Raw genomic sequence first — 18,557 nt, forward strand, 5'->3', positions numbered from 1 at the left:
GGGAGAACAAAGGAAAGAGAGTAAGGGTATTATATTAATTTCTACAAAAAACACTGTATAACCAGTTGACATTTTATATGCCTGTGTCACTGAAAAATAAAATTTTTATTATCAAATGGGTAACAAGCAATGAACGTCTGGCTACCACTATTAACAAGTTCTTTGCGGATCTTGGTGTAACAGGACAACATCAAAAAACACTGTCACAGTTGAAAGATATTTATAGGGAATGCCCATTACACATCAAAATACAGTAATTTATCATTCAAATATAAACTTGTAAATTAAGGAACATTCATCTTTACTTTATAATTAATTCCAAAAGCACTATTACATACCAGAATCTTCTGTGGGCTCCGTTTTCACTTTGATGGGGCCACAACTGAAAGGAGGAGGAAACGTGATCAAGCTGTGCAGTAGTGACAACCACATACACTGCGTTCATAGTGGCACTACGATTCACAACTCCCAAGTCAAAAGAAGCATTTCCTCAAGATCCCCGGGTGACATGACTGCATACTGAACTTTGAGCTGTTTTAATATTCTAGTGACTGCAACAAGTACAGTAGTTTAATAGCAATGACCAAATTATGCTTTACCTTCCACCTGGAGACAACAGGGACCTTTCAGCATCTGTTACCATCACACGACCACCTATGAACAAGAAAGAACCTAAATTTAGGTCTCCCAACCCTTTGAGGTTTTTTTTTTTTTTTTTTAAAAGAGAGAGGAGAGAGAGAGAGAATTTTCAATATTTATTTTCTAGTTCTCAGCAGACACAACATTCTTGTTGGTATGTGGTGCTGAGGATCGAACCCGGGCCGCACGCATGCCAGGCGAGCGCGCTACCGCTTGAACCACATCCCCAGCCCCCTTTGAGAGGTTTTATACTTGCAACATGACTAATACTTCCAAAGGCTTTAAATACTGAATAATCTGGGGGAGGGCTGGATTAGTAAATAGTACAGTAACAACACAAAAGTGTATCTGGGCTTCCATATGAACATAGAGATGGCAGTCCTCTAACACCTTGCAACCCCAAACCACCACCACCTTTCTTTTTATGAAAACACTCCTATTTTTGTCAGTGAAGTTAATACTAAAATATACCACTTATTGAGGAGGCCAGGAAAAGCCTGTGGGTGTATAAGGAATGATGATGATGTACACTGTTATTAAGAATGGGTCTGAGGGGCTGGAGCTGGGGTAGAGCACTTGTATAGCATGCGTGAGGCACTGGGCTCAATTCTGTGCACCACATCAATAAAGAATAAAATAAAGCTACATAAACATCTGAGGAAAAAAAAGAAAAGTAGATCTGAGCCAGGTGCAGTGGCACAAGCCCATAATCCCACTGGTTTGGGAGACTGAGGCAGGAGGATCATAAGTTTGAGGCCAGCCTCAGCAACTTAGCAAGGCCCTAGGCAACTTTAGAGACTCTGTCTCTAAATAAAAAATGCAAAAGGGCAAGAGATGTGGCTCAGTGGTTAAGCAACCACAGGTTCAATCCCAGGTACCAAAAAAAAGTGTGTGGGGGGGTACTGCTCAATTTATACCACTTGCCTACCATTACCAAGGCCCTGGATTCAATTGTCAGTACTACAAAACCAAAAAATTTTAAATCTGAATTTTAACTGAAGTATGACAATAACTCATCTTTCTCAATCTTAAGAGGTCATACAGAAAAATAGAGAGGCCAGTTAACTGCCAACCTAATGATAAAAACTGACAGCATTCCTGCTGATACAAAGAACAAGACTTCTACTGTCACCATTATTGTTTGATATGAGTCCAGCCAAGGCAATAAGTAAGAAATAAAGGCACTCAGACTGCAAAGAAGAGGTGAATTATCTTGATGCTCATATAGCACAGTTCTCTATAGAAAGCCCAGAAATAGAGTCAGGGTCAGCTGACTTCCAACCAAGTTGCCAAGGCAACCCAGGGAGAAAGGACAGTCTTTCCACTAACTTATTCTGAAATAACTGGATACACTCAAAAAAAGACTGATTAACACCACCCCCTCATGTCACATGCACACATTAAACCAAGAGTCGACAGACTGGGGCTGGAGTGCAGCTCAAAACAAGAGTGCTTGCCTGGTATGGGTGAGGTCCCAGTTTCAATCCCCAGGCAAAGAAAAAAAAGACTGATCTAAAGGTCGGTCCAAAAACCTTACAGGCAGCACATGCCTGTAATACCAGTGGCTCAGGAGGCTGAGGCAGGAGGATCAGGAGTTCAAAGCCAGCCTCAGCAACTTAGCAAGGCCCTAAGCAACTCAACAAGATCCTGTCTCTAAATAAAATATAAAAAGGGCTGAGAGTGTAGCACAGTAATGGAGAGTGCCTCTGGGTTCACCACCACCACCACCATCACCATCACCAAATGCAAATCAAAGCCAAGATGAGATAATACTTCACACCCATCAGAATGGCCAAAATACAAAACAAGCCAGCAGGGACATGGGGAACCTGGCACGTCCACACTATTGGTAGAAACGTAAAATGGTGAAGCCACATGGGTAAAAAGCTTGGCATTTACTTGCAAGTGAAATGCAATTTTACCCTAAGATCCAGCAGTTCCAGTCCTACAAATATCTCTACAAGAGAAATAAAGGTACATGTCCAGACTAAAACGGGCTCCAGTATGTTTATAGCAGCATCAATGCTAATAGTGTGAACAACTGGAATGTCTTTCAAAGAGAGAATGGATAAATAGGAGGTTCACTACTACATTCAAGGGACAGTTGATATACTACTGACTCTCAAGGTAATTAAACTCAGTTTAAAGAAAGAAAAAGCTCATCTCAAAAGGATATATGTTGAGCTGGACATGGTGGTGCCCGCCTGTAATCCCAGTGGCTCAAGAGATTAAGGCTGGAAGATGGTGAGTTCAAAACCAGCCTCAGCAAAAGCAAAGTGCTAAGCAGCTCAGTGAGACACTGTCTCTAAATAAAATACAAAATAGTGCTGGGGGTGGGGCTCAGTGTTGAGAGAGCCTGGGTTCAATCCTCAGTACCCCCCCTACACCCCCCAAAAAAGGATATACGTTGATATTGCACAACCATTCTACTCAGGCACACTCTGAGCCCCAGCCCCAGCCCTTTCTATTTTTTATTTTTTAAAGATGGGGTTTCACTTAGTCACCCAGGCCTTGGCCTCCTGAGGAGCGGGAATTACAGGTGTGAACACCCCACCTAGTGTGCGCTGTCTTTGTTTTCCTTTTCTTGGGGTGTTAGGGCCTCACACATGGTAGCCAAGCACTGGTCGGTCACTGAGCAACACCCCCATCCCTGTTTTAAAATTTTAAAGACTGCAAACTAACACCATGGAATTCTACATTTGAAATGACTGAGTTTCCAACTACACCTTAATAAAGATAGCAGACACAGTAGTACACACCCATAACTCCAGCTACTGGAGAGGCTGAGGTAAGAGGATCATAAGTTCAAGGCCAGCCTGGGCAATTCAGCAAGACCTTATCTCAAAGTAACAAACACTAAGGGCTGTGGTCAGGTGCCACCAGGTTCAATCCCTAGTACTGCGAAATTAATCATTTTTTCACCATTATAAAAATATTTTAAAAGATCGTATAACAGAGAACAAAATACATGTGTGAGTGTGTACACACATGACTCTTTCTTTGCATTCTGTTAGAGCTTTCCAGTGATACTGGTTATCTTTTTTTTTTTAATATCTTTATTTTATTTTTATGTGGTGCTGAGAATCGAACCCAGTGCCTCATGCATACTAGGCGAGCGCGCTACCACCTGAGCCACATCCCCAGCCCCAGGTTATCTAACTTTTGAAAAGTCTCAAATAACTGGCCCCACAGCCCACGCCTATAATCCCAGAAACTCAAGGAGCTGAGGCAAGAAGATTCTCTCTTCAAAGGCAATGGCCACATGCTCCTAAAGGAAGTCCTGCTGTTCTCCCAGGCATGTCTTCCCGCCCTCACTGAAGCCCTTGCTGAACTGTGAGGGATCCTGCCTCTGGTATGCTCCTTTAGACCGGCACCTGGTGGGGATGTTATTTCTCACCACAATTGTCACCTACCTGGATGTGTCCCTCCAGCAGATGATAAGCACTCAAAAGTTTTTTTTCTTTTTTTTAATTTTCTTTTTAGATGTTGATGGATCTTTATTTTTTTCATTTATTTATATGTGGTGCCAAGAATCGAACCCAGTGCCTCACACATGCTAGGCAAGTGCACTAACACTGAGCTACAACCCAATCCCAAGCACTCAAAAGCTTTAATGCTGTACGCAATTGTGTCTTCCTTGCCGTCCAATTTGGTGCCCAGTGATGCGTTGCCATTTCAATGAACATAAGGTAAATTTAAGTCCCACTCACATTCCGAGCAAGAGGAACAGAGCCAGTAGACGATCTTACCCACTGCCAACATAAAACCTGGGTCCAGCACAGAGCAATGAGCAGAAAATAAAAAACTAGCCTCTACTTTTTCAGCTCATGAATCTTTCACTGTTTACTCAGAAGACACCACTCCCAAGTGTCCTAAACCACAGCCTCAAAGAGAATAAGGGAGAAAGCATCATGATGTATCAAGATCTGGCAAAGGGGACCTAGAGACCCAGTCGACTGTCGTGTGAACCAAGCAGTCACTTACCCAGGTGTTTCCTTGGCTCTAGGAAGGGTCTGCATTAGAACAAAACACAAACCATGTATGAGCACACAAGAGGCTTATAAAGCACAAATATAGACATCTGCAGTAAACAATTTAAAAACTATTAAAATGAAGTGAATATTCAACTTTATGTGAATAAACTGTTGATGGGCCAGAAGGAGGAAAGCACATCACCTCTTGATGATAAAGGAAATCCCTGCTTTGTTCTCCAAAATCCATTTCAGGGTTGCAAGGTCATAATTTTCAGGGTGTTTGAAGGCGACTCCCTCTGGAAGGCCCTGCACTACCACAGCCGACTGGTCTCTAAGCATCTTCTCATACGGGACAGGCACCACCGTGGATTTGCCTAAGGCTTTCCCTGAGGAAGAAGTAAAGAAAATAAGCATCATTAAATGACTAAGAGTAAGAAACTATCAAAAGCTTATCACCAGGGGCGGGAACTGGGTTCCATTCTCAGCACCACTTTGAAATACTACAGGGTCTTAGTCCTGTTAGTTTTAAATATGATACAGATCCAAAGGGTCGAAATTTAACCCTAAAATTTACACAAAAGGAGAGCAAAAATGATTTCTTGCAATATCTGTCATAAGATGGTCCATGCTGGTTTAACACATTCTGGTCATATGTAACTCAGTTTCAGGACATAAAAACCTGACAAATCCAACTATTTCCATAAGATAACTTGAAAATTTCAGCTAATATTCTGAACACTTAAGTAGGTAAATAAAACTTTGGCCCCGAGAAGGTGTATCTGTCAGCCTGTCTGTGCTGACCGGTGATGAGTCCCAGACTGAAGACTCAATCTGCAGCAGCTTTGCCGACACCCCCCCGCCACCTCTGACTATTTCCTTTGACAGGCTTTGCAGAACACATGATTAACAGAAGGCGATTTTGCAGGAAATTGGGGAGATCAGCATTACTGTCAAAAAGGAACAACTCTAAAAGCTACACCTGATTCTGGGTTCCTTGAAAATGGAAACAGAGGTTCCAGTGGCCTGGGAGGCAGAGGCAGAAAGATCACAAGTTCAAAGCCAGCCTCAGCAACTTAGTGGGGCCCTGAGTAACTTAGCAAGACCCTTTCTCAAAATAAAAAGTAAAAACAAGGCTGGGGATGTGACTCAGTGGGTAAGTACCCCTGGGTCCAACCCCCAGTACCAAAAAGAAAATGGAGAGCTAAGATGTGACTCAGTGGTACGTATGGCACCTCCCTGGCGTGCCCAGTCTGTCCCCAGCACTGCACACCCAGGGAAATGGAGATGCAAAGAAATGCTGTTTCTACTATCACCCCGTTATCTGAGAATCAACCTGTTCAATCTATAAGAATGTGTGCAAGAAGTGCTGAGCCAAGGACAACATCTAACATTTAGAAAACTCCCACATGATGTATCTTACAAAATCAAGGGGCATGGCTTTTACCATAGCAAAAGCAGAAATAGTCCTCAACTGTTTTCCTGAGCGTCTCGATCTCTACGGCATCCACACTCATCCGGCTGGCCTGAGGTGTGGACTTCATCTTATGCATCTCGGCTGCCTTTTCTTCTTCTTCAACACCTGGAAAACAATGGGCGACGTGAAGGCCATGACTCTCTCATCCCACTATCTGGCTGCTAGTAGGAATATTTTTCCTGTATTCTAACATTTACGATGAAGACAAGGATAAAGAGGAAACGTTTAAAATAAAAACCTAGAAGACTTGCATGAAATTCATATGAAATGGCAAACAACTCTGATGTAAGTGTAAACTAAAAATACTACACATTAGCTACTAGCGGTTTAAACAAAAAAGATAAATAATTTATTAGTTAAAAAATCTAAATCATCACAAAAAAATTCTAGATGTGCAAAGTCAAACTCAAGTCCACTAGATACCGTGGCACTGAGGATGTGGCAGGCGAGACCAGGGTGTGTGGTGAGCGCCAGGACAGCAGGTCTCAGAGACATGGGCTGGTGCCCAGCGGGGGAGGCAGGCCTGCCAGCACGCACCCCAGCTCCAGCCTTCAGCTGCAGCGAGAGCACCTCCTCAAGAGGTCTAGATTCCACTCCATGTTGAAATAATACTTTAGATAGTAAAATTACATTTTAAAAAAAATCACAAAAATGTGGGGCTGTGTGGCTCAGTGGTGGAGCACTTGCCTAGAATGTATGAGGCACTGGGTTTGATCCTTGGCCACATAAAAATAAAGAAAATAAAGGTATTGTGTCCATCTATAACTAAAAAAATTAGTTTAAAAATCACTAAAATGAATTTCAGTTCTTAATTTTAATGTCACCCCTACAAAACTAAAATTATGTGACATATATTTATTTGGACATCACTTCTCTAAATACTAGGAAAGGGACTCAACTCTCCTGAAGAATTTCTAACACTGACTCCTTGTCCTATTTATTAGGTTTCAGAAGACCTCAGTTGCTCCTTATCTGCAAAACCCAGTTACAAAAACAAACGCAGACTCCTGGTGTTCCACTCCTCACCTTTCTAAGGGCACGGAAGTGTACCCAAACCACCACTCCAGTTCTCATTTTCAATACAGTGTTTAATAAATGACATGAATACATCACGCTTCGTGTTAAGACAGGCTTGGTGTGAGGGGATTTTGCCCAGTGGGGTGGCCTGGGCAAGCTAAGTGCCCAGGCATATCTAAGGCAGGCTGGACTAATTGGGTGTGTAGTGAGTATTAGACACAGTTTGGACTTAACAATACATTCAATTTATGATGGGATTAATGGGACATAACTCCATCCTAAATTGAAAAAGACCGCCTGCATTAGGAACTTAAGAATGACATCCAAAGAAAATTTGCCAGAAAATATTGGGGAAGGGCAGAGGTTAGATCATGGGTGTATTGGGGCATACCTGTAACTGCAGGCAGGAAGATCAAGTTCAAGGACAGCCTTGAAAAGTTAGCAAGACCCTAAGCAACTTAATGAGACTGTCTCAAAAAAATAAAAAAAAAAAAGAAGTATAATGATGTCACTGGGAAACATGATGTCATCTACTTCAGAACATTCAAAAAAGCATGATAGCATCCTGTCTCTTTACTCTGGGAAGCAATCAGGAGGTGAAGACAGTCCTGGGTCCTTATCATCCTCTGATCTGGGGTCAGGAAATGAGAGGGAGGGGACCAAAGATGTCCAGGATGTCCTCAGTGGTGCGAACACCAAAGGGCTGCAGATAACCCTAATCCTCAGCTAGCCCCTGAAGCACCGTCCGAATAAGGATGTATGCAGAAGAGAGTACATGCACAGCTGCAGTGAGATCAGAGCACTCATGGGCAGACGGCAGCTGAGGAGCACCAATCAAAACAGCATCATCAGTACAAACTTAAATAGATAAATAAAATCGAGCCCTTAATGTTTCTCAAAATATAAAAAATATTGACAATTTTTTAAAAATAAATCACTACTGCCAGGCGCAGTGGCGCACGCCTATAATCCTAGCAGCTCAGGAGGCTGAGGCAAGAAGATCTTGAGTTCAAAGCCAGTATCAGCAAAAACGAGGTGCTAATAAAGCAACTCAGCAAGACCCTGTCTCTAAATAAAATACTAAATAGGACTAGGGATGTGGCTCAGTGGTCTACTGCCCCTGAGTTCAATCCCTGGTGTCAAAAATAGATAGATCAGAATTACAACTGGGAGTGAAAATACATAGTGGTGGGCTGTATGCTTTCCCCCCTAGGGCTTGCCAGGGTTCAAACCCAGGGCCTTATGCGTGCCAGGGGAAAGCTCTACCACTGAGTCTCATCCCCAGCCCTAGACACATCTTTCTTGGAGGGAGGGGGTGATATGGGAGATTGAACCCAGGGCCTCCCACATACCAGGCAAGTGTTCCGTTCCACCACTGGGCTACACTCCTTGGACTTTTGAAAAGGATTAAAAATGCAATTGAGCACCTAAGTTAACGAATTAAACCTGTTTGTATTCATTCCTGATCTTCCACAGGTGTTGTGGATTGGATCTCAGAGCCTGTGCTTGGCTGTGAGCACTCCCTCCTTTCCTCTCCTCCTTCTATGTTTAAGACACGCTGTCACGCCGAGTGGGTGCAGGCTGAACACTAATACAACACTCACGCTGTGCAAGTGTGCGAGGATTAACACCTCTGACAACTTTTGCTACTGTTCTCACTCCACGGTCAAACAAGCTCCCTGAGGCCCCTGAAGGAAAGACGACAAACTCCATGAAGACACAGTCAGGAGCGCCCACCAGGGGACGTGGGCAGTGTGGGGAGCCCGGCTTCACTCTGCTCCACGCTCAGGCTCAACTCCATTGAGACACTTGTTTCCCACACACCAGGCATTTACCATAGCAGGAAGGGCCAAAGGAAGGCCACATCTTGGCACAGGCCTGAACCTCAGAGCTGAGCAGAACAAGCCCCTTACACTGAGCAGTGGCTGAGCAGCAGAGCTCACCAGGAACCAGCCAGGCCCTGGGTCTAGGGAGTGGGGCGAGGAGGGAGGAAGGGAGGACCTGCTTATCTGAATAAGACTTAACCGCCAGGGTCATGGCTCAGTGGCAGAGCACTCGCCTAGCATGAATGAAGTACTAGGTCCGATCCTCAGCACCACATAAATATAAAATAAAAGATATTGTGTCCCCCACTAAAACTCAAAAAAAAAAAAAAAAACCCCACTAAAAAAAAAAAAAAGACTTAACCAATTCAGAACTTCATCTTCTTTCTAATGTGTTCTCACAATCCAGAGTAATGCCTCACTAGGAACATAGTACATCAAACAATTACCATTTTTCTTAAACTCTTCAGTATTTGCACCAATATATTACCATGTCAGTGATTCAGTTTGAGCATCTTGAAATGTTTCCATAAACATGTCAGGAAGGTTTTGTTTTGGTTTTGCTTTTTTAGTATGAATCTCTTTCTGCATTAGAAAGAAAATATGATGTCTTACCTATAAGTATATTTAAAATTTACAAGATACTAAAGAAAAAAAAAAAAAGACATTGCTTACAGTATTTTACAAAATCTTTCTGGAAATCCTTTCTGGAGTTGACGAAAGCACGACCCCTCTCGGTTCCGACCACAAACACGTCTGTCTCGTATACCGCGATGCAGGCCACTTCCGCCTTGGACTTGGCCAGCTCCTTACACTGCAACACAAGCAGCGAACGCTGTACGTCAAGAGCTGTTGGAGCACAGTGTCTGCAGGCTGGACACAAGGACCTCGTGCTAGAAACTGTCCTCCGCCCTGTGAGGGGGATGGCACCCAGGGTACCCTAACACTGACCTACAATTCCCAGGTTTCTTTTCTATTTTTCTTATTAAGACAGGACCTTGCCAAGTTGCCCAGGCTGGCCTTGACCCTGCAATCCTCCTGTCTCAGCCTCACGTGTTGCTGGGATTACAGGTGCCACCACAACCATCTTAAAAACTCTTAATGCATAATCGGGACTCAGGGAAATTCCTCTCTAAAATCACATACAGAAGTGTCTCCATTTTAATGTACCTATCTTTATAGGTAATTTTCATAACTAGTTCCAAGCAGAAGAAAACACAAGAATTTTTAAGGAAAAAAGCAGAAATATTCTGCAAACTGCTATAGATGAGATTCTTTAAAAAAGAGATTTGCATACATTCTTGCTGGGGAATTCTCTCCATCACATCTGAGAGGTACAGGAGAGGCAGGAGTGGGTAGAGCTATGAAGGAATAGCCATGGAGGAGTTTGGGAGCTGGGGTATCCTATCAAGACAAGGGCTGAGATGAGGAAGGGGACTCTAAAGCTAAATGCAACTGTGAGAATTTAATGACATCAGCCCTGAAATAGGAAGCCAGGGGTTCTAAATCCCACCCCATTAACACGCACTACAGAATTTCACCTCCAGAAATTTTTAGGAGTGCATACGCAACTGAAACCACAGCGAGGTGGGTATGCTACCTACTAACTTCATATGCACCCTTTATACGCAGGGTCTGGTGGTGGTACCTGTGATCAAGGCAATTTGGGAGGCTGAAGCAAGAGACTCTCTTGACTTGAGCCCAAGTGTTCAAGGCCAGCCTGGACAACACAGCAACATCCGTCTCAAAAAGCACACAAAAAAAGCCCATTTTACAGATGTATCATGATTCATTTAGTGCTAACATTACTGAAAAGGCAGCTAGATTCCATTTTCTCTCCTAAAAATAATACTGCAATAATAATCTGGTAAGAAAACATTCATATGCAACTTGAAAAATTTCCTCAAGAATCAGTGCTACTGCTGGGCATGGTGGCCCACACCTGTCATCCTGGTGGCTGGGAGGCTGAGGAAGAAGGATCATGAGTTCAAAACCAGCCTCAGCAAAAGCAAGGCGCTAGAAAACTCTGTGAGACCCCGTCTCTAAATAAAACACAAAATAGGGCTGGGGATGTTATGTGTCCAAGTCCAATCCCTGGTACCAAAAAAAAAAAAAAAAAAAAATCAGTGGCATGAAAGAGAGCAAGAACTAACACTGGAAGCATAAACACTGTCAGGATTCTTACCATCTACTGAAATCTGCTTTCTAAGAAGGTTCACCTCATTCTACCAAATGCCAGTGTGCAACTATGCTAAAAATCCTAATATCATAACCAATACTCCTCTGGTTGGTAATAAAACTAATGAGTATTGTGGTCTAATTTTCTACAAACTATCATATCCTTTCTTTGCCCATCTTTCTACAGTATCAGGATTTCAAAATTTGTCTTAGAGTAATTATTTTTCAGTCTAGAATTTACCTTGGAACATGATGATTCCATAAACTGAAGCTTTTTTCCGTAATAGCTTATTGTTTCAGTATCATTTATTAAAAACTAGCTTTCTTCTGTTTTTGGTTTATACAATAATTAATCTCTAATTTTCTAAGTGGAAGTAATTTCTACATAATACTTAGTTCAGCCAGGTGCAGTGGCACACACCTATAATCCCAGCAGCTGAAGAGGCTGAAGCAGGAGGATTGCCAAATTCAAAGCCAGCCTCAGCAATTTAGCAATGCCCTAAGCAACTTAGTGAGCCCAGGTCTCAAAAGTTAAAAAAAAAAAAAAAAAAAAGGCTGGGAATATGGCTCAGTGGTAAGGTGTCCCTGGGTTCAATCCTTACTACCACTACCCCCGAAAAAAAGAACTTACTAAAACAGCTGGGTATAAAGAACTGAGTGCTTTAGCTGGAGGGGTAGTTTAAGGGAACTGATGAAGGGTTAAAATCCAGAAAGAAACCTTACCACAAAGAAGAAAAAAAAATTGGGGAGTGATGTTCATGAAGTTACAGCATATGACTATTCATCATTCTTACTTTTCTTCAAGAGGTAACTTTAATTTTTTCCTTGTGGTGCTGGGGATCAGTCCTAGGGCATCGCCCATGCTAGGTGAGTACTCTACCACTAAAATACACCTCCAGCCAGAATGGGCTAGGGATCTGTCCAGTGGTAAAGTGCTTGCCTAGCACACATGAGGCCCTGCGGTTAAAAAAAAAACAGTAAAGGAAGAAAACAATGCCCTAATGGAAAACAAAAGAGAATCTACCAGCAGGAGGCAATGGCGCAGCCTATAATCACAACAGCTCAGGAAGCTGAGGCAGTAGAATCACAAGTTCAAAGGCAGCCTTAGCAACTTAGTGAGACCCTGTCCCTAAATAACATATTTAAAAAGGGGCTGGGATGTGGCTCAGTGGTTAAGCACCCCTGAGTTCAATCCCCAGTACCAAAAAAAAAAAAAAAAAATGATACACCAACACTATCAACTGAGCCCTGTGAGGTATCTGGTGGTGGTCAGCCACTTAAAACAGGGAAAATGCACAACTTCTTCCAGCTTGGAATATTTCATTCTAGTTTGTCAGAAATACCTAAGTCTGATGTTTTTTGAATCAAATATTTTATCTCCAGCTATAAGCCTATAAAAACATAATAAACAAATAGTACATGTACATCTACTGTCCTAAAAATATAAAAACCCAGCAAGAATATAAAATTTCATTATAATTGTGTGTGGTAGAAAAAAAACCTGAGTAAAGAGTTAACACATGAGCTGGGAATGTGGCTCAGTGGTAGAGTGTTTGCCTAGCATGCATGAGGTCCTGGGTTTAATCCCCACATCACCACCACTACCACTACCACCACCACCACCCTAAAAAAAAAAAGCACACAGTACAAAATTTAATAGACAGTGGCAGAACAGAAACAACTGTGTAAATGCATAATAACCAAGATGATGAGACAGAGAAGAGCTACGGGCCTTATGGCCCAAGATCCGAGTGACCCACACACAGGTGCAATGAAACACCAGCAGCACACGCCATGACTTATTTGGAACAATTTCAAATATTATGAATAAATTCAAAGTTAACACTTTGCAAAACAATGGACTGTCCACAAAAACTGGCAATAAATGTAAACAATTAAATATTCAAGGTCATTCTAAAGCTCGGTAATAAAATGTAGTTTCAAAAGCTTAAATTTATAACAAGTAAAAAAAAAAACTATTCTTTTTAAAATCAAATTTAATGTTTTATAGAAAACAAATCCACCTTATCCAACAGACCAATCCTATCCAACTATGGCAGAATCACAGACCACCTCACCATGGACTCGAGGGCAGACATGAGGAAGGTCACCACCATCCTGCTCTCCGAAGACTCCTCATCTTCAACGGGCAGGGTAGACATTGCTACCTGGGCCATGATCCCTGTGCAAAAGAAGCAACATGGACATGAGTGACAGAAACCAGGGTCTCAGCACACTTCAGAGCCGTGAGGTGGCCACCGATTGCTTAGTTTCCCTTCTTCAGTCATCTACTTTCCCCAAAGCTTTTACCTCAAAGAGACCCTTCCTCTTCACATCCCATCTACCATTAATTATTTCCATGAACTCAGCTTGGCATCACACCCAGACTAAATCCAGAGGACGCCCAGCTGGGCTGGGGTGCAGCTCAGTGACAGGCAGAGCACCAGCCTCCATGTGCAAGGCTCTGCGTTCAATCCCCCAGGACCAACAAAATTTGTAAATATCAAAGTGCATAAATGCACTCTACTGTCACATATAACTAATTAAAACAAACAAACAAACAAAAAAAAAAAACAGAAGGTGCTCAGAACTGGTTAAAATTCTCCCAGTGGGAGAAAAAAGAGGAGGTGAAACTTCCCACACGGGGACACTCTACCACGATCCAAACAGCAAGAGACACAAAGTTCTGTCCTGCCCTCCCCTCCTGCAGTGCACAGGAGTGGGTGAAGTGGCTAGTCTGGTGAAATTTTTACTAGAAAAAGAAAGAATCCACAGGGCCTCAGGGAACTCTAAGTGTCTTCTACCATAAAGATTATTTTTCTCATTAGGAAACATTTTCTGATACTTTTGTATTAGCAAAAATCCTCTGATAAATGTCAAACACCATAAACACAACATATTAAAAAAATATATAACTGTTGCAAAGACATGCAGGAATGGGAACCTTCATGCATATTGCTTGCAATGTAAAGGGTGCATAGCTGCTGGGGAAACAATTTAGCAGTTCCTACAAAGATGGAGAGGATCATCACATCATCCAGCAACTTCACTTCTGGATACACACACAAGAACTGAACACCCGGGGCTCCAGCACCTACATGCACCTACGTTCACAGCAGCATTTTCACAACCATCAGAAGGTGAAACAACCCAGAAGTCCAACCAGAGATGAATAAACAAATGTGCCGTGTGCAGATATGAAGCACTACTCTCAGCCTTCAAAAGGCAGTCTGACACAGCCTTCCACACAGTAAGTCCTGGGAGCGCTGCACTAGTGAGTAGATTAAGTCAGACACAGGACAGCTTCTATATGTGTGGTGACTGGAAGACTCAAATTCAAAGAACGGTGGGTAGGGGGTTAGCTGGGCGCAGTGGCAAACACCTGTGATCCCAGTGGCTCAGGAGGCAGAAGCAGAGAAGATGGCGAGTTCAAAGCCAGCCTCAGCAATGGTGAGACACTAAGCAGCTCAGTGAGAACCTGCCTCTAAATAAAATACAAAATAGGGCTGGGATGCGGCTCAAGTGGTCAAGTACCCCTGAGTTCAATTCCCCGTAACCCACTCCAAAACAATGGTGGGTGCCAGCAGGTGAAAGAGGCAGTAAAGGGGAGTTATTGATTAACAGGGGCAGAGCAGTCGGGAATGATGAAAAGCTTTTTTTTTTTTTTTAAATGTGGTGCTGAGGATGGAACCAGCGCTCTGTACATGTTGGGAGAGTGCTCTACCACTGAGCCCCAGCCCAGCCCCATGAAAATCTTCTGAGATAAGACAGTGGTGACAGCTCCCTAGCAACATGAATACACTCAATGCCAGTGAACTGTTCGATCACTAATAGTGAACACACAAACTTTTACAATATGTATATTTAACCAAAGTAAAATTAAAAACCTACATAAACACACTCAAAGGCAAAATCTGAAACAATTTTTAAAATCTGGTTTCCTATAAATAGTATGTAAATTAGACGCTTGTTAAAACTATTTCTTGCAATTTAATTAAATTAACCAATTTTCCAGATCAAGTAATAAAATAAAACAATATACAAGGATGATGGAAAAATTAAAAGACTAGAAACATAATGGGAATCTAAAAACATCTCTGCATGTACATTAGCTCACTGGAAACTCCTGAATATCTGACACCAAACCTCAATATTCAGAGGACCCTGACAAGCACTGGCAGAGCTGGGAGCGGGCATACACCTTGGCCTAAAAACATGTCAAACATCCCACGAGGACAAACTGTTTCCATGAAGTCTGCAATCCAGATTTAACACCTGTTACCAAAAGAAGCAACTGCCAAGCCAGACTTTAGGCCTCAACAAATAATGAAGAATACATACTTAGGAAATATATCTTTAAAATAAAAATCAGGTGCAGTGACACACACCTATAATCCCAGTGACCTGGGAGGCTGAAATAGGAGGATCTCAAGTTCAAGGATAGCTTTGAATGCATAACAAGACCCTGTCTTTTGAGAAAAAATTAAAACTGCGGGTGTACCTCAACAGTGGAGTCCCAGTAGGTTCAATCCCCAGTATAACAAATAAACAAATAAAAATCAACTGACACTTATTCCCCCATATCTGTGGACAAATAGAAGTAATTTTGTTTCTCAAAACAAGATTCTGCTTTCTGGAAATGGGTGCACTGGATGACTAGAGAGAATCAGACAATGCTTCAGACAGGCAAGTGCTGGATCCCGGAAAGCCGCTTTCTTTTCTCTTGGATAAGGAAGCCTCAGTGAATTGTATTAAAATATGGTTTAGTCAAAACAGACAGCAAAGGCCTATTACTTTTCAATAAGACACTTGTTAGAATATACTGTCATTATTTCTGAAAACACATATTTATTCATATTCTCACTTTTCCTCTAATTTCCCAGCAAGAGAAAAGAGAGATGTGTTCCCATTTTACAAATGCAGTGATTCTCCAAGTCACAGAGCCACTACCAGAGTCAACACATGAAACCAGACAACTTTCTGCTGACTGTTGTCTCCCTTCTCTCAGGGCACACACAGGCAGTCCAGCTCCATCACTGGAACTCCTGGGGCCAGATGGCCAAGTCAAAGCAAGAAAGAAAGCATCTTGGAGGTGCCAGCTCAGTGGGGACAGGGGAGGCGGCCTGTTGCTCAGAGCTGTCCACTCTCCTCATGGTGCACCGGGTGACAACAGAATCTCACTGGGCTACTCTTGGCCGATCCCAAGAGGCCACCTCCCTGGAGAGGGCTCAGTTGGGACCATGCATGGAGCACTGGCAGCTAACTATATTTCCCCTCTCTCTTTCCCAGAATCTGCCAGCCAGGACTCCCCAGAGGGCACAGCAGGCAAGCACAATGCTCTGGTCCTCCCAGAACCAAAGCCATAGAGCTGGTTCTGAGCTCACCACACCACCAGCTGCAGCTCAACCGCAGGGGCTGCGCTCACTGACTCTTGTGTAGACAAATACCTGATCGAGCACTTACCAGGAAAGTTCCTTTCACCTCTCACCTTTTACGAATGTTCTCTCGACTTCACATACAAGAGGAAAGCCTCATGGTGGCACACACATCTGTAAGATCATAAGTTTGAGGCCAGGGGCTGCGGATGTGGCTCAAGCGGTGGTGCGCTCGCCTGGCATGCGTGCAGCCCGGGTTCAATCCTCAGCACCACATACAAACAAGGATGTTGTGTCCACCGACAACTAAAAAAATAAATATTAAAAATTCTCTCTCTCTCTCTCTCTCTCTCTCTCTCTCTCTCTCTCTCTCTCTCTCCCCCCCCCTCTCTTTAAAAAAAAAATAAAAAAATAAGTTTGAGGCCAGCCTGGGCAACTTGCCGTCTCAAAACAAAAAGGACTGGGGTATGGCTCAGTAGCACAGTGTCTGCCCAGCAGGCACAAGGCCTGGGCTCCATCCCTAGCACAGCAAAGGAGGAAAGGAAAGGTCTGGGCTGAGAATGTAGCTCAGTGGTGGAAAACAAGAGGCTAGCCACACAAGGAGGCACACAGCTGTAACCCCAGCAATTCAGGAGACTGAGGCAAACTGGAGTCCAGACTGGGCAATTCAGTGAGGCCCTGTCTCAAAACAAAATAAATAAAAAGGGCTAAGAATGCAGTAGAGTACCTGCCTAGCACCTAAAGGCTCTGGGTCTGCCAAAAATCAAAGAAGAGCCATGAAACAAAAATTTAAAGCAAGAAAAATGGGGCATTTTGTTCTGCACTCAGAAGAAATGCAGCTAGCATGATTTTTATTTCTGAACTTCAACAACTCCTTGGAACAAAAAGGAAAAAAAAAAAAAATCAATGAAACTGTTGTGGACTCCATAAAACCTTAAATACAAAAAGATGGATCCCAGCCAGGCACGGTGGCCCGTAATCTGTGATCCCAGCTACTGGTAGACTTGAGGCAGGAGGATGGAAAGTTCCAGGCAATGCTGTCTTTTAAATATAGAAAGGGGGGCTGGGGTTGTGCCTCAGTGGTACAGCGCACGCCTAGCACATTTTAGGCCCTGGGTTCGATCCTGAGCTCCACACAGATAAATAAAATAAAGATATTGTATTCAACTACAACTAAAAAAAAACAAATATTAAAAAGGGGGGTGGAGGGGGGTGACTGGGAATGTGGCTCAGTGGTTAAGTGATCCTGAGTTCAATCTCTTGTACCAAAAAATAAATAAATATAGAAAGGGAAACTGAGCCAAGATGGTTCACAGGTAAGCACAGCATCAGGCTTTCAGCTCCTCAGTACTTAACACAAGGTACTCACTGTCCCACTGCGCAGCTTGACAATGGAGAGGTGGTGAGGGAGAGGGGGTGATCTCACTGTGTAAGGCAGAAAATCAGTCATCAACAAACAACCCAGAGTATCCGGTCCAGAGATGAGCCATCAGACATGTCAGCTGACAGCCACTTCAGTAATTAAGATTAAATGACAGTTCAGTTCCTCAGTGGCACTGGCCAGTTTCAGTGTTCAGAAGCCACATGTACCTATATATAGAACACTCTCGTCACCACAAGAAGCTCTATTGGACTACTACAGAGATTAAACTTTATCAAATACATTTATAAAAATCCTCATGACCCGAGAGCCATCGTGGTGGCAGTTGTCGTGAAAGGATCAGTCAAACAAGGGCATACAAGCCAGCAGAGTCCAGCCCAGCTCCCATGAATTCTTCCCATAAAACCTCCAGGGATTCCTGGTCCAAGAGTGCACCTACGGGAAAAAGACCTGGTGGGCAGGCTCCTTGAGAAAAGGAACAAATGTCTCACAGTATGCTAAGGAGGAAATCCACATGCGACACCAGGGACACAGATTCTCAATATAAATTAATAAAATCTCAAGGAACCCAAACACTCTCAGTGTCAGGAGCAGGCCTCCAGGATCCACTACACCTGCTACCTGCGGGATTATAGATTTCTTCCTCCCAGAAAAGCACCACTTACATATCTCCACACCACCTAACAAAATGGGACT

General features: G+C 43.1%; 1 protein-coding gene across 10 annotated transcripts in view; it reads right to left on the reverse strand.

Annotated features, from left to right (window-relative positions):
- The window catches only part of Gtf2i (general transcription factor IIi), an 89,766-nt gene that overhangs the window by 51,120 nt on the left and 20,089 nt on the right, over window positions 1–18,557 (reverse strand). For all 10 annotated transcript variants that reach the window (XM_026396838.2, XM_026396840.2, XM_026396831.2 and 7 more), the window contains exons 2-8: window positions 13,184–13,287; window positions 9,603–9,741; window positions 6,058–6,192; window positions 4,816–4,999; window positions 4,624–4,652; window positions 600–654; window positions 339–382 (exon numbers count right to left, since the gene is read on the reverse strand). In XM_026396838.2, coding sequence (XP_026252623.1) covers window positions 339–382; window positions 600–654; window positions 4,624–4,652; window positions 4,816–4,999; window positions 6,058–6,192; window positions 9,603–9,741; window positions 13,184–13,282 — 685 coding nt within the window. In that variant the 5' untranslated portion in view covers window positions 13,283–13,287. The remainder of the gene's footprint in view (window positions 1–338; window positions 383–599; window positions 655–4,623; window positions 4,653–4,815; window positions 5,000–6,057; window positions 6,193–9,602; window positions 9,742–13,183; window positions 13,288–18,557) is intronic.

This window comes from Urocitellus parryii, chromosome 9 (assembly GCF_045843805.1).
Source record: "Urocitellus parryii isolate mUroPar1 chromosome 9, mUroPar1.hap1, whole genome shotgun sequence".
In the NCBI taxonomy this organism is placed as follows: domain Eukaryota; kingdom Metazoa; phylum Chordata; class Mammalia; order Rodentia; family Sciuridae; genus Urocitellus; species Urocitellus parryii.